This window comes from Cibotium barometz, chromosome 28 (assembly GCF_041138505.1).
Source record: "Cibotium barometz isolate CiBa-2024 chromosome 28, ASM4113850v1, whole genome shotgun sequence".
Lineage (NCBI taxonomy): Eukaryota > Viridiplantae > Streptophyta > Polypodiopsida > Cyatheales > Cibotiaceae > Cibotium > Cibotium barometz.
The window spans coordinates 27,027,535-27,042,654 of record NC_141073.1 but is presented as its reverse complement, the minus strand read 5'-3'; the positions used below and the strand labels follow the sequence as shown (position 1 = coordinate 27,042,654).

Below are 15,120 nucleotides of genomic sequence, written 5' to 3'. Positions count from 1 at the left end.
CCCTAACTCAACTCGCCAATCAGCCTGCCTAGCTCCAAGCTTCCCGAAACCTCGAAGCTAGTCTTGTGTGCATGTAGCACACGGTAGATACACACTGTGTGCACATGACAGTACCCCACGATGGGAGGACATTCCTCCACAGTGGTTTATGTACTGCATCTCTTAGCTCCCTCCCTGAGATTTTGTATAGGTTTTGTTTTTTTGTATAAATTTTGCCTTTGAGTGCGGTTGGTTGCCCTTGTATCTTTTGGCGCTTTAGGGTGTGTTTGTATGAGATTTTGTGGTGATATAATCAGCCCTATTTTACTCGGGGAAAAAAAAAACTTGGCTCTAATACTATGTTGACATGCATGGTACCAATAGTGCTGGTGTGTGTGCAGGGAGGGAGAGAGAAAGAGATTGCAGCAACTCAATGACTGTTGATTGACATATTAGAGCCTTCACCAAGTACAATGCTTTTATAGCCTAGAGGTTCATCTACCTCATAGACTCACATTGAATGCATACTTATCCACTCTCCTAAGAGTGGGTTCGCACACACAAACACACACTCATAATGAATCAGCCCAAACAAGTTTTCCCCCATACCACCTGCTCTACCGCCCCGCCCCATGTGGGCTCATAGCCACGAAACGGGTGATTTGATGATTAATGCAAGAATGCATGGCTCACCTCCTACAGGAACGGGTGGATGCCCGCACATGCAATGCAAAGATCCTCCCACCGCCCTTTCCCCGACAACACCTACTATTTTTCTTTCAAAACCTCCCATTTCAGGCCGATTTTTTTGTGCTTTCTTTTCACCAATCTCCTATCATATACTCTCCTATTTTCTTACATCTCTATCTGTTTCTCCTCTGCCCCTTCTTCTTCCTCTCCCCCTTGTTTTACATCCCCCTTGCTGACATGGCATTTCTAGTTTCAGCCCCCTGTTTCCATTTCAATTTCTCCATTTCCCATATTAATGTGACAAATTGTGAGTGTAAGTAATGAATTTAGAATGTTCTGAGCAATTCGTACTTGTATTTTCCAATCAACAAGGCAAAAAGGTTTAACAAAGGGAAAAGAAATAGGATTCTCACTTGACGAACCACCACATAATCACCAGCTGTCAAAGAAAGTTCCCCAGGCGACTGTGCCTCAAAAGAGTGAATAACCTGCGAGAAAAAAACCAAAAAACATAATAACTGCATCAAGAAAATCTACCAAAACTGCAGTAGCAAAGAACTTTATCTATTAATGGACATAATTTTAAAAACCCCTTCATTCCATTGTCTTAAACAGTGAATGAAGGTCCTAATCAACTATGTTTAAAAACCAAGATGCAACAATAGAAGTGGAGGCAAACAAAGAGGTGTTTGGACATTGAAATATGCGGATCTCAAAATGAGAAATTGAGCAGCTAGAAAAGACAGTCTGTTGAAATAGATAAGAATGCAAACTTCCACCAATGGAGTGAAGTTCTAAATCTGAAACCAGACATGAACCACTATTGAGAGTGGTCCACTGTAAAGGCTGAAAATCAACAAGATCCTTCCGTTAACGGCATGATAAGAGCACAACAAATGGGAAGTTTAAAGACATAACTAGGCTGGCTTTATTGATGGGTTAGGCTCATGATTATTGGGCTGAATGTTAAGTGACTCAAGACTGCTTATATTAGTTGTTGCTTTTATTGCTTACTCCAAGCCCATAATTGGAGATCTTGAGTTGGGAGGATTCCTAGGAGATCAAGATCCACATCAGGAATTGACCAAGCTCTAGCAAACATTGGATAATGGACGTCACTATTATGAGACACCAGGTTTGTGCGATAATGTGTGGTTAATTTAGGTTTAGCCTAGCTTAGGAGTGATTCACATGGAGCCATTGTTAGGTGGTGGGCTTGCCAACAACCCTCCCAGATGGTCCTTAATCTTTTATGTCTACCTACATCTTGTTTGTGAAACAGATAGCTCTTGGCGAGAGAGGAGGTAGTGTGTGACATGTGTAGCATGTCACCCACTCCTTGTTAATAGATGAAGGCCCAAAGGGGTTTAGCCTTCGGAGGGCACTGGCCTCATAGCGATCAATTCATTCCTTGGCTTGGTCTTGATACAACGAGACTCCTACCTGAATGTCACCCACTTTCGGGTTAGACCACATCAAGCTTCCCAATACCACATCCCCTACCACCTTCTCCGTCAATTCTGGGGCTACCATAAGTGTGTAGCACTCAAAGGTGACAAACCATGTCAGCCCCCAAATGACATTGTGCCTATAGCTACTCACTGGCACGAATTGCAGCCAAAAATGGCTAGTCGGTCTCCAAGTACCGCTACCACAACTAAGTCCTACACTGGAATCTCATGAAGAGCATCACGAGTTCGTCATTTCAATCAAAGGACCCACGGACAACTGTCCAAAACACAAGAGAAGAATCTTAGGAAATCAATAGTATCATAATGCTTCTCATAGGCGCTAGTAAATCTCAACACAACAAAGTTGCTCGTAACCCTTCTCTAACAAAACTATATCCTATTGTAGCTTGCCAGACTGGCAAGCCTGGCGTCCTCCTGGACTGATGGCGAGGACAAGCTCTAGCAACCTTAGATAAAGCTTGAAGATCCCATATGTGTACAGTTCTAGGTGCGCCTCTGTCAGAGATTGAGCTTGCCGAGGCCTTGAGGGTCCTGCCGCGACATAGTTGCCCAGGGGAGGACGGACTGACGCCGGCCTTTTTTATGCGCTATTGGGACCTTTTGGGGCCAGGCCTCCGCAGGGGCTTTCAGCATGTTTTGGACACTGGGGTGATGCCGCAGAGCTTTTCAGAGGGCTTGATCTATCTTATCCCCAAGGGGGAGGGAGTATCAGATGACATTCGGCATTGGAGGCCTATTACGATCCTCAATACTGTCTACAAGGTCTTAGCAAAGGCCTTGAGTTTGAGGATCCAGCCCTTCCTGGGGGAGTTGATTCATGCTACTCAGACAGGATTTGTCAAGGAGCGCAGTATCCTTGACAACATCTTTACTTTCTGGGAGGCGACAGCCCGAGCTAGATTTCTTGGAGAGGACTTGGTCGTGATGCTTCTTGATTTTGAGAAGGCATACGACAGAGTTGATTGGGGATTCTTAGAGGGCACTATGCTTCGCCTGGGCTTTGAGACAGGATGGATCAGAGGGGTGGCAGCTCTATATTCCACAGCTCGCAGCCAGGTGCTGATTGCAGGAGGACGGGGGCCGAGTTTTGAGCTGACCAGATCAGTCCGTCAGGGGTGTCCTCTCGCCCCTTTCCTTTTTCTCTTCTTTGCGGAGGCTATGAGTATGTATTTGACGGCAGAGGAGGTTGGTTTGAGAGGACTTGAGCTCCCAGTCCGGGGGGAGGATTTGCTTGATGCTGAGTTTGCAGACGACACGGGCTTATTTTTGAATGGCCAAGAGGCCAACCTTATTCGGGCTGAGCAGCCGCTCCAGGTTTTTAGTGCAGCTTCGGGAGCATTGATCAATTGGCGCAAGACAGTGGCCTTTCGGATCAGTAGTGCTCCCACTCCGGCATGGAGCCCGGACCCCGGCTTTAGATGGATTCCTCCAGGCACAGCAATGCGGTATTTGGGATGCCAGATTGGCCTCGATTTGTCACCTGAGCAGCAGATTGCCCCGCTTCTTCTGAGCATTCGGAAGAAGCTATTGTACTGGAGTACAGCTCGACTATCCTTGGCTGGGAGGGTGGTGGTGGCAAATCAGGTGCTGTTAGCGACCATGTGGTACATTACGTCTTGCTGGATTTTCTCGAGCTCTTGCATCAGCCAGGTACAGAGGCTGATCAGGAACTTACTGTGGTCTGGGCGGGACGGTCAGCCAGCTCGGGCAAAGGTTGCATGGGCAGTTATTACACTTCCGCTAGCTCAGGGCGGTTTGGGCATTATAGATCCAGTCGATCAGAGTAGAGCCTTATTGGGGAAGCTTATTGTTCGGGGGTTGCTTCCAAGCGCTGAGCCTTGGAAAGAGCTCCTCTTGCAGCGACTGCAGGCTCGGGCGCCCCCTGCAGGGGGTACTTGGGCACCAGAGATTCGCTGGATCTTCATAGAGATGAGGAGGTGTCACAAATCCCTATATTCTAGGGACATGCGGATGCGTGTCAGGCCTAGAAACATGCGGATGCATGTATGTATTATACCTGGGCATGTGTATGGATCATATGAGTGGATGCATATGAGTCCAAGGACATGGCAGGACATTTGTGGACTTTCGGGCGGTGCCCGTGTGGATTCCGGCCATGCACACATGGTGTGTTATGATGGCAGGCGGAATATTTTCAAGTACAAGAATGATGATAGGTGGTTCTCCAAGTTTACATGTGCACAATGCATAAATGATGCATGCCATAACTTTATTTTACTTTGTGTGACATTGTCTTGCTGCCTGGACAATGCTTGTTATTTTGGCTTGTGAAGCCCGAGGGACCGAGGACGCCCGGGCACCTTGTGGACACGTGTGTGCACTCCTGCTTGGGCCTAAAACTGTGGGCTTATGGGTTTTGCAGGTGGTAAGTGCGTCCACACTCAATTTACAGCTTATTTCATTTACTACTAAAGTTTATTGGTTTGCAGGTCCACACTCATTAATAAGTGGCCGGACAACTTATAATGCGTTCGCATTTGGTTGGACCAAAATTAATGAAGTCCGGACAGCTTATGGCCATTTCCCATTTGGTTGGACCTAAACTTATACAAACAGGACAAATGGAGCACTATGGGCTGGACACCTACCTGGACACCTTATGGGGACACTTGTCAGCCATTATGTGTACCCACCAAGCCCCATAGGTGGCACTGAAGAAAGGCGCCTCCTTCAAGAGACCATTTGGGCTGTTTTATTCATAACTCAACACATTGGAGAGCTGATTGAAGCTTTGGGAGTTGCTACAGGGCTGGTTGCTTGCTTCCCGGACTCACACAAGCTTGGATATCGATCCCCACACTCTTCTAAAGGGCTGGTTGGTAAATTTCAGACCTGTATTTTCTGGTTATTGCGAGTTTTGGGCTGGTTACAGGTGTCCAAAGTCAACTTGGACAATACAGGACAGCTCTAGGGACCTCCACAGGGCTGTAGGACCCTTTACAGGTGGATTTCTCGCGATGGAAAGTTGCTGTTTTGGACTGGTTATTGCATAAAACAGGCCGGACAGCAATGGAATATGTGAGCATGGATGTGTCTCAAGGATTCCTGGTGTAACAGGTGTTTAGGGCAAGCATTGGGAACACTTGCTCGCGGAGAACACAGGTTTCTGGATCAGTTTCTCGCGTGGAAACAGGGCCTAAAGATCCATTTACATCCTGTGCAGGGCGGAGTACCTGTGAGGATTGTGATACTCTTGTGCAGGACGGATGTACCTGTGAAGAGGCTTGTGCAGGGCGGATGTACCTGTGTGTAGGGCGGATGTACCTACAGATTCTCTTGTTTGAGATGTATTCATACATGATGTATTTGGAAGAATCAGGTGCAGGCTGGTGGTGAATCCCCAGGCACCCATAATCTTGTACTTTGCAGACTCTTTTGGTAATATAACCTAAAGGGGGGGGTCAGCCTATCATCGGCCCCTTTATGTGGTGTACTGTCATTTTCAGCTTTGTGGTTGTAATGCTCAATTGTTAAGTGCTCAGAATCTTGTTCACATTTATACGATTCCAATTCACGCTTCCGCCTCCCGTTACATTGGTATCAGAGCTCAGTTTTTCCCCTCATTGGAAAACGGTCTGAGGCTTGGAATCATAAGTGGTGACCTGATTTGAGTATCATGGACAGCCACATTTCTGACAGTGTGGAGAACACACAGGACCGTGAATTTCATGGTACAAAGGATGCAAGAGATGCTGCAGGCAATGATGTCTATGGAGATGCAGGTACTCATGACACTATGCATTCTGATTTGGAATCTTTGAGGCGTCAAGTGCGACGCTATAGGGCTGAAACCGAAGAGCTTAGGTCATTGAAAAATGACCCGGATGTACAAAGGGTGTTGGCTGCGAAGGCAAAGGCTTCGGTCCATGAAGTCACTTTTGAAGCAATTGCAAAGGAAATGGATGTTGAGAAACCCCGAGAGCTTGCACTTGCATACCTAATGGTTAAGGGTGATGTATACACTGAAGTAGATGGTAGTTTGGCTTTCAAGAAGCCACCCCTCATGGCTGCCCATGGTGATGCACATGATGCACAACAAGCAGAAAGAGCACAGCAAGTGCCAAATGCTGAAAGGACAAGAGTCCCTGGTGCTAGGCTTGATGCAGGTCAAGAGAAGAGTAAGGATGAGGGATCCTCTACTCATTCCCGCTATGCTCCAAGAAGACATGTCCGTTCTCGTGTTGAGCTTTCCACTCATTTGGAGAGTGTGACTCAAGAGAGAATGAAGAGGGATCGTGAATCTTCATCGCGGCATCATCATCATGCAGATGAACAGGATGTACATAGGGATGCATATAGAAGGAAGAAGCCTCGAGAGTTCAAGTCCGGTGACAAGGATGTAAAGTTTGAAAACTTTCAGGGACGGATGGACTCTACCAAAGCACTTGCTTTCATTAGACAGTTTGAGATAGCTTTTTGCAATGAAGACTTTTCGGAAAAGTCTATGCTCAGGCATGTGGGAATGCATCTCAAGGATACGGCAAGTGATTGGTGGCTTGCAAAAATACTTGATGGAAGTGCTGCCCCAACTTGGTCTTCTTTCAAAATTCAGTTTTATGATCAATTCTTACCACCAAACTTTGCAAAGGATGTACGCAAGGAGTGGGATTGGCTGTCCCAAGATGAGGGAGAGTCCGTTGCTTCATACATAGCAAAGTTTTGGAAAGTCCTTCTCAAGGTTACTCCCTTCATGAAGATTGGAGAGGACGAGAAGAAGAGAAAGTTTGAATCGGGGCTCCATCACATCATCCAACAAAGCTTGGGAGTGTACCCAAATAAGACCATACAAGAGCTTATACACTCAGCCATGATTGCGGAGAACTTGCACATAAAAGCACCCACAAATAAGCCATTTGCAGGTCAAAACAAGAGCAAATTCAGGGCTGGTTATGACCAGAAAAAGGGTGGACAGCCACCTAAGAATGCTCCCAAAGATGGCCGAGATGCAAAGGATGACTCCGAAAAGAAGCCGGGGGGTAAACGCCACAATTTTGGGCTCTCAAAACAGCAATTGGAAGAGTACAGGAAGGCTGGAAAATGCTTTAAGTGTGGCAGTAAAGATCATATATATCCTAAATGCCCACAGAATCCTAAGAATGCTGAGCCTAATGTGCAAAAGCCTCTTGTGAATGTTGTACCCGATGTGCAGGGTAATACAGGGCATGAGCCCAAGAGTAGAGTCATATGCAAGGCTTGGGGCAAATTGAAGGATCAGCCCGCTTTGTTTCTTTTTGATGATGCTTCCACAGATAACTTTATATCCGTACAAATGGCTGCCGCCATAGGTCTCAATGTGGAAGACATGGGAATGCAAATGAATGCAGATGCCGCCTTTGAGGGCAAACAGGTTGATGTAACTCCGGTCATTGGTAAGCTCCGTGTACATATACAGGACTACCTCGACTATGAGAGCTTTCTAGTGGCTCCTCTTACAGGTTGTGATGTTTTGTTGGGGATGCCCTGGCATCACCGTTTAGAGCCTATTAAGGCTTACAAAGAGAAGAAAATCAGCTTTGTACATAGAGGCCGTGAGCACTCTATAGATGCTGGTACTACTGGAAGTACCATACCTCTTGTAAGCCATGTACAAATTAATAAGGCAATAAAGAAATCAGCTTGTTCTTACTTGGTTTTTGTACGTGATACCATTGAACATTCTAGTGTTGATGTTAGTGCATTAGATCAAGACAAGCTTAACTTTTTGAATGAATTCAAAGATTGTTTTGCAAATGCTTTGCCAGCAAGGTTACCACCAGAGAGGCCGGAAGATCATTGCATAGATCTAATTCCCGGTAGCTCTCCACCTAATAGGCCACCATACAGGGTGAGTGCTAGTCAACAAGAAGAGATTATGGCACAGGTGAATGAACTTTTGGAAAAGGGTTTGATTCGGCCTAGTTCCTCGCCATATTGCTCGCCGGTACTTCTTGTTCAAAAGAAGGATGGTACTTACAGGATGTGTGTTGATTACCGTGCCCTCAATAAGATAACCATCAAGAATCGGTTTCCCATTCCCCGTATTGATGACATCTTGGACAAGCTTGAAGGTTCGGCATGTTTCAGCCGAATAGACCTCAAGAGTGGGTATCATCAAGTGAGAGTGGCACCTCAAGATGTACACAAGACTGCATTCAGGACAGCCTTTGGTCTTTATGAGTTTTTGGTGGTGCCTTTTGGTCTTACAAATGCACCCGCTACCTTCAACAGGATAATGGACAGGGTGTTCAGAAAGCATAGAAAGTTCACAGGTATATTCTTTGATGACATTATTGTATTCTCAAAGAATGAAGCCCAACATCGTGAGCACCTGGCTATTGTGTTTAAAGAGCTTAAGGAAAATCAGCTCTACATAAATGCAAAAAAGAGTGAATTCTTCCTCCCAGAGATTCACTATCTTGGTCACATTGTATCAAAGGATGGTGTGCGCATGGATCCCGCAAAGATACAAACCATGCAAGAATGGCCAGAGCTGAAATCAGTCCATGAAGTGAGGAGCTTCCTTGGTTTATGTGCTTACTACAGGAGGTTCGTCAAGCATTTTGCTTTTATTGCCGCTCCGTTACATGACTTAACGAAGAAGAAAGCAATCTTTAAATGGACACAAGAAGAGAGAGATGCCTTTCAAAAGTTGAAGAGTGCAATCATCTCAGGACCGGTACTCATTATTCCGGATTTGCACAAACCTTTTGTTGTGGAATGTGATGCAAGTGGGGACTGCATAGGGGCTGTTTTGAACCAAGAAGGACATGCCATTGCCTATGAGAGCAGACGCTTGCAACATGCAGAGCTTCACTTACAGGTTTATGAGAAGGAGTTGTTGGCTGTAATTCATGCCCTTACTATTTGGAAACACTATCTTTTAGGGGCTGATTTTATGGTCAAAACTGATCATCAAAGTTTGAGATACTTTTTGACTCAAAGTAAGCTCTCAGAGAAGCATATGAGATGGGCAAATTTCCTCTCAATGTTTCATTTTCAGATTTTGCACACTCCAGGGAAAAAGAATGTGGTGGCGGATGCCTTATCTAGACGACCACAGGTTCATGCTATTACAGTTGCATACCATGAGGACTTATCGGATATGCGTAATACTTATCATCTGGATGAGGATTTTGCACATGTATGGGCTGATTTGCAAGAGGGTATTGCTGTCCCATCTTATGTCATAAGAGATGGATATCTCATGATGCAAAATCGTATGTGTGTGATAAAGAACCTTCGCCATAAGGTTATGGATGAGTGCCATGCTCCTCCATATGCAGGTCATAGAGGCATTTTGGCCACAGCACAAGCTTTGGAGAGGTATTTCTTTTGGCCACATATTCGCAAGGATATTGAAGCATATGTACGTGAATGTATGGTATGTCAAAAGGTCAAGTTTGATCGACATAAAGCACCTGGATTGCTTCAACCTTTGCCTATACCAAATGAACCATGGGAAAGCATTGCTATGGATTTCATTATGGATTTGCCAAGGACGCCACAGGGAAATGATGCTATTTGGACCATTATTGACAGGTTTAGCAAGCAGGCACATTTCATTCCCGTGCGCAAGACAATAAAGCCAGATCATATGGCTAGGATGTTTTTGGCACAGATATTCAAACACCATGGCATGCCTAAATCTATTGTGGGGGATAGAGATCCTAGAACCACAAGTTTATTTTGGCGCGCATTGTTTGACAATATGGGTACAAAGCTGAACTTCTCATCAGCTTACCATCCACAGACAGATGGGCAAAGTGAAATAGCAAATTCAGCCGTCCTCGACTTGCTGAAATCTTATGTATCCGACCGCAAATCGGATTGGGAGAAGTATTTGCCACTTGTGGAGTTTGCCTACAACAATACGGTACATACTTCTACGGGCAAGGCGCCCTTTGAGATTATCTATGGCAAGGTGGTACTACCACCCATCCTTCGTACAAAGGATGAGATTTTTGCAGCAGATGAGTATGTCAGAGACTTGGATACTGCATTTGCACAGGTACGGACAGCCATAGAGAGGTCTCAAACCAAGAATAAAAAGGCAGCTGATAAGCATAGAAGGGATGTACAATTCAAACAAGGTGATTGGGTCTTGCTGAAATTTGAAAAGGCACGCCTTCGGAAGAGGCCAGGAAAAGAGGGAAAGTATCCTAAACTTTCCAACAGGTACTATGGACCTTTTCAGATCTTGGAGAAGATCAATGATGTTGCATTTCGGCTTGTACTCCCAGATCATTGGAACATGCATAATGCTTTTCATGTGAGCCTATTGAGGCCTTATGTGGGACCGACACCGTTTGAGCCGGTTTTGGAAGACCCACCCGAGGTGGATGAGCTGGAAGAGATTCTTCAACCTGAACAGATTGTTTTTCACAAGGAACGAAAGCTTGCGGGAGGCAAACTTGTTCGTAGGTACCTTGTGAAGTTCAAGAATTATTCAGCTTTGGATGCGAAATGGATGGATGAGGCCTACTTCGAGGATTACCCAGATCTTTTGAAGGCCTATCTGGAGGCTTTTCAGTTGCGGTCAACTGATTAGAAGCCGGGGGGATGTCACAAATCCCTATATTCTAGGGACATGTGGATGCGTGTCAGGCCTAGAAACATGCGGATGCATGTATGTATTATACCTGGGCATGTGTATGGATCATATGAGTGGATGCATATGAGTCCAAGGACATGGCAGGACATTTGTGGACTTTCGGGCGGTGCCCGTGTGGATTCCGGCCATGCACACATGGTGTGTTATGATGGCAGGCGGAATATTTTCAAGTACAAGAATGATGATAGGTGGTTCTCCAAGTTTACATGTGCACAATGCATAAATGATGCATGCCATAACTTTATTTTACTTTGTGTGACATTGTCTTGCTGCCTGGACAATGCTTGTTATTTTGGCTTGTGAAGCCCGAGGGACCGGGGACGCCCGGGCACCTTGTGGACACGTGTGTGCACTCCTGCTTGGGCCTAAAACTGTGGGCTTATGGGTTTTGCAGGTGGTAAGTGCGTCCACACTCAATTTACAGCTTATTTCATTTACTACTAAAGTTTATTGGTTTGCAGGTCCACACTCATTAATAAGTGGCCGGACAACTTATAATGCGTTCGCATTTGGTTGGACCAAAATTAATGAAGTCCGGACAGCTTATGGCCATTTCCCATTTGGTTGGACCTAAACTTATACAAACAGGACAAATGGAGCACTATGGGCTGGACACCTACCTGGACACCTTATGGGGACACTTGTCAGCCATTATGTGTACCCACCAAGCCCCATAGGTGGCACTGAAGAAAGGCGCCTCCTTCAAGAGACCATTTGGGCTGTTTTATTCATAACTCAACACATTGGAGAGCTGATTGAAGCTTTGGGAGTTGCTACAGGGCTGGTTGCTTGCTTCCCGGACTCACACAAGCTTGGATATCGATCCCCACACTCTTCTAAAGGGCTGGTTGGTAAATTTCAGACCTGTATTTTCTGGTTATTGCGAGTTTTGGGCTGGTTACAGGTGTCCAAAGTCAACTTGGACAATACAGGACAGCTCTAGGGACCTCCACAGGGCTGTAGGACCCTTTACAGGTGGATTTCTCGCGATGGAAAGTTGCTGTTTTGGACTGGTTATTGCATAAAACAGGCCGGACAGCAATGGAATATGTGAGCATGGATGTGTCTCAAGGATTCCTGGTGTAACAGGTGTTTAGGGCAAGCATTGGGAACACTTGCTCGCGGAGAACACAGGTTTCTGGATCAGTTTCTCGCGTGGAAACAGGGCCTAAAGATCCATTTACATCCTGTGCAGGGCGGAGTACCTGTGAGGATTGTGATACTCTTGTGCAGGGCGGATGTACCTGTGAAGAGGCTTGTGCAGGGCGGATGTACCTGTGTGTAGGGCGGATGTACCTACAGATTCTCTTGTTTGAGATGTATTCATACATGATGTATTTGGAAGAATCAGGTGCAGGCTGGTGGTGAATCCCCAGGCACCCATAATCTTGTACTTTGCAGACTCTTTTGGTAATATAACCTAAAGGGGGGGGGTCAGCCTATCATCGGCCCCTTTATGTGGTGTACTGTCATTTTCAGCTTTGTGGTTGTAATGCTCAATTGTTAAGTGCTCAGAATCTTGTTCACATTTATACGATTCCAATTCACGCTTCCGCCTCCCGTTACAGGAGGACAGGCCTCAGTAGAGGATGGGAGGACAGATTTGCTTTGAGTATCCTGAGAGCTTGGGAGCTGCTGAGACCGGGGCTCTCTCAGCGGCCTCCTTCTTGTGTTGAGGAGCGGGCCAGGCAGCCGCTCATCTGGAGCCCAGCGGTTCGTACGGAGCAGGGTCATATGCTGGGTTCTCGGCCTCGTCTAGCCTGGGGACCTTTAGCGGCAGGCCCAGCTCGTAGTTTTGGAGACTGGCAGGCTTTCTGCAGTCTACCAGAGGAGATCCAGGTGGAGAGGCTGAGTCACTTCAGAGGGGGGTTGATTATGAGGGATGATATACAGGAGGCACTCACAGAGGAGTGGTTCACACCTCTCGAGCCAGTGGCCCCACGGTGGATGGGAGCCTTTACACAGTTGGAGATCCTGATTGCTGTCAGAGCTAGCACTGAGGATGGCAGATGCCTCTACTATGAGATTCAGGATGAGGGCAGACTCCAGAGAGTGGAGGTGGAGTCGCCTTTGGTTGCAGAGTGCACCTTTCAGAGGATTCGGGTAGTGGCTGCCGCTTCTCGGAAGTGGCATATTGACCCCGACCCTGCTGATGTGCTTCCGGATTGGCGCATATGGGCATATGCAGCGCGCCCCTTAGCCCGGCTACAGTGGGACCCCGGGGAGTACGAGTGGCATGATCCTTATGCATCCCTTGAGGCCACAGAGATCACCTTTTTCCAGTATACTGTTCGGCTGGGACGGCATATTTTGACGGCGAGGAGGACGGTTTCTCCAGCGGCAGCGGGGCATTGGCGATTGCAGGGACTCTCACAGGAGATCCTGGAGGATTTCTGGGCTCGGCTCTGGGCTAGTCGGCAAGCCCGCATGATCTCGGCTTTTCAGTGGCTGGTCGCCCACAGGGGCTCAGCAGTTGGCACTTGGCTTGTTTACAGCGGTCTTCCGGCGGCCTGCGTCCGATGCGGCCACCCTATGGAGACACAGAGACATTGCCTTTGGGACTGCCCTCAGGCACAGCAAATTTGGCTGCGGATGCTGCGTATTCTGGCCCCCCTCTCTCCAGAGGGTGAGTTTACGTGGGGTGCCGCTGCTTGGTCGACTTCGTCAGGGCCTGCTATGGGCTATGAGATGGAGCAGGGCAGTCAGGCCATCAGATTTATTAGGGGCCAGCCTCGCTTGGTTCCGGCACCGGATTTCTCGTCCGCCAGCTGGACACAGGAGAGGGATTTACGATGGGAGCTCCTCAGCAGCCTCACCATCTGGTTCACCTGGAGGGCCCGGTGCTTTACGGCCTTTGAGGGGAGATTGGAGCCACCAGCAGAGACTGTACGGGGGATTTGGCAGGAGTTGATCCACACCCTGCGAGGACAGTACGACCGCATCCGGGGAGACTCGGATGAGGCGATCTTACGGCGCCAGGCCTTTCACACCACTTGGCGCTGTGGCCCGTTCTACACCTTACACACGGGATCCCCCCGTTGGCACTACAGGCCACCTGTTTGGCTCGTTCCCCCCCCTATTGTATGATTTAGCCGCTCAGTTCTTTATACTGATGCTTGTATTTTGCAGCACCTAGGGAGAGTCTCCCGGGCTGCCATTATGTATTCGCTGCTCTTCTCTCTCTTAGGAGCAGGAGAGATCTTTTGTAGCCCTACGGGCGTTTTTATATAACTAATGAAAGGATCTTTTCTCGGAAAAAAAAAAGCTTGAAGATCCCATGACCGACGTGGAAGATCAGAATGGCATGGCATGAAAGGCTGGACTAGTGGACGCAGTCACCTCAGAGCGGGCTAGACTATTGGAAAGAGGGCTAGACTATTGGAAAGCGGCAAGAAGGTATCAAATAAGAAAATCACATGGGCAGAGCGTAAGTTTAGCCAATCACCTGTAGAGGGATGATCAAGGAAGTATAGCGTGGGTATGTGGATGCTAGGGCAACCGACGATGAGAATAGCAAGTGGACGCAGTCGCCTCAGAAGGGTCTCGATTGTTGCAAGAAGGCAAGAAGGTGTCAAATAGGAGCCACATGGACTGACATGAGTAGTGGAATCGGTCGTCCTTGAGGAAATTAAAAGAATGATCTCTATTTAGGGACATGGGGGGTTGCAGAAGGGGGATTTTTTGGGAGATTGTCTCACGACCCTGTGTTTTTCTCTGGACAGTATGCAGGTGTGCACGGGGACATGGAGGACAGTGTGAATGGCATCAGTTTGGAGTTGAAAAGGAAACCCATGTGTGTGGACAACCCCAAGTGTGAAGGGGACAGAGATTTTAAAGTTAAAAAGGTTTTATTATAACCTTGGGAGGCCCCTAGGTAATTTATAGAGGCCACTCTACTTTTGGGGGGGGGGGGCGGGCACGCCTCTTTCTCTCTCATGCTTTTTGGGAGAAAACAAGGCTGGCGGGCTGTGCTTCAGGGCTGCGCTTCAGGCCTACTGTGGCTGATTGGAAGGACTGCAGGTGGGCAGCACTACTCTTGCTTTTTGGAAGGAGTTACTGGCGGGCTGCTCTGAATCATGGAGAGGCGCAGCTGAATATCATTCAACACCTGCTTTTTGGGAAGAGTTCACGGGCTGGCTGCTGCGCTACAGAGAACAGTATGCCAGGCACTTGTTAAATCTCTCTCTTTGGCTTTTGGAGGGCTGGTTGGCTGCTGCGCTGCAGTGTGTACAGGCGCCTATTGAATCTCCTTCTCCTGTGCTTTTGGCAAGACACCGGCTGGCTGGAATGCACGCGCACAGGGCTGAAACACGTGCTCTTTTGCACAAAGTCAGGCTGCCACTTACAGGCTGGTTTCTCTGGACACAC

At 47.4% G+C, this 15,120-nt stretch overlaps 2 protein-coding genes across 2 annotated transcripts in view; one reads left to right on the top strand and one right to left on the bottom strand.

Annotated features, from left to right (window-relative positions):
• LOC147622690 (SH3 domain-containing protein 2-like) overlaps positions 1-15,120 on the bottom strand; it is an 80,396-nt gene that overhangs the window by 26,480 nt on the left and 38,796 nt on the right. The window contains exon 10 of the mRNA XM_086822298.1: positions 1,083-1,157. Within this exon, the coding sequence (XP_086678424.1) occupies positions 1,083-1,157 (75 nt within the window). The remainder of the gene's footprint in view (positions 1-1,082; positions 1,158-15,120) is intronic.
• On the top strand, positions 3,564-13,972 carry LOC147622691 (uncharacterized). Its single transcript, XM_086822297.1, has 2 exons — positions 3,564-4,078; positions 12,324-13,972. The coding sequence occupies exons 1-2, from the start codon at positions 3,582-3,584 to the stop codon at positions 13,837-13,839; spliced, it is 2,013 nt and encodes a 670-aa protein (XP_086678423.1). The 5' UTR covers positions 3,564-3,581; the 3' UTR covers positions 13,840-13,972.

Excerpts from the sequence above, each read along its gene's own strand:
- LOC147622691 (XM_086822297.1), top strand. The coding sequence starts at position 3,582 with ATGCGGTATTTGGGATGCCAGATTGGCCTCGATTTGTCACCTGAGCAG. Across the intron at positions 4,079-12,323 it reads ATCTTCATAGAGATGAGGAG|GACAGGCCTCAGTAGAGGAT; the intron begins GTGTCACAAATC and ends CCGTTACAGGAG.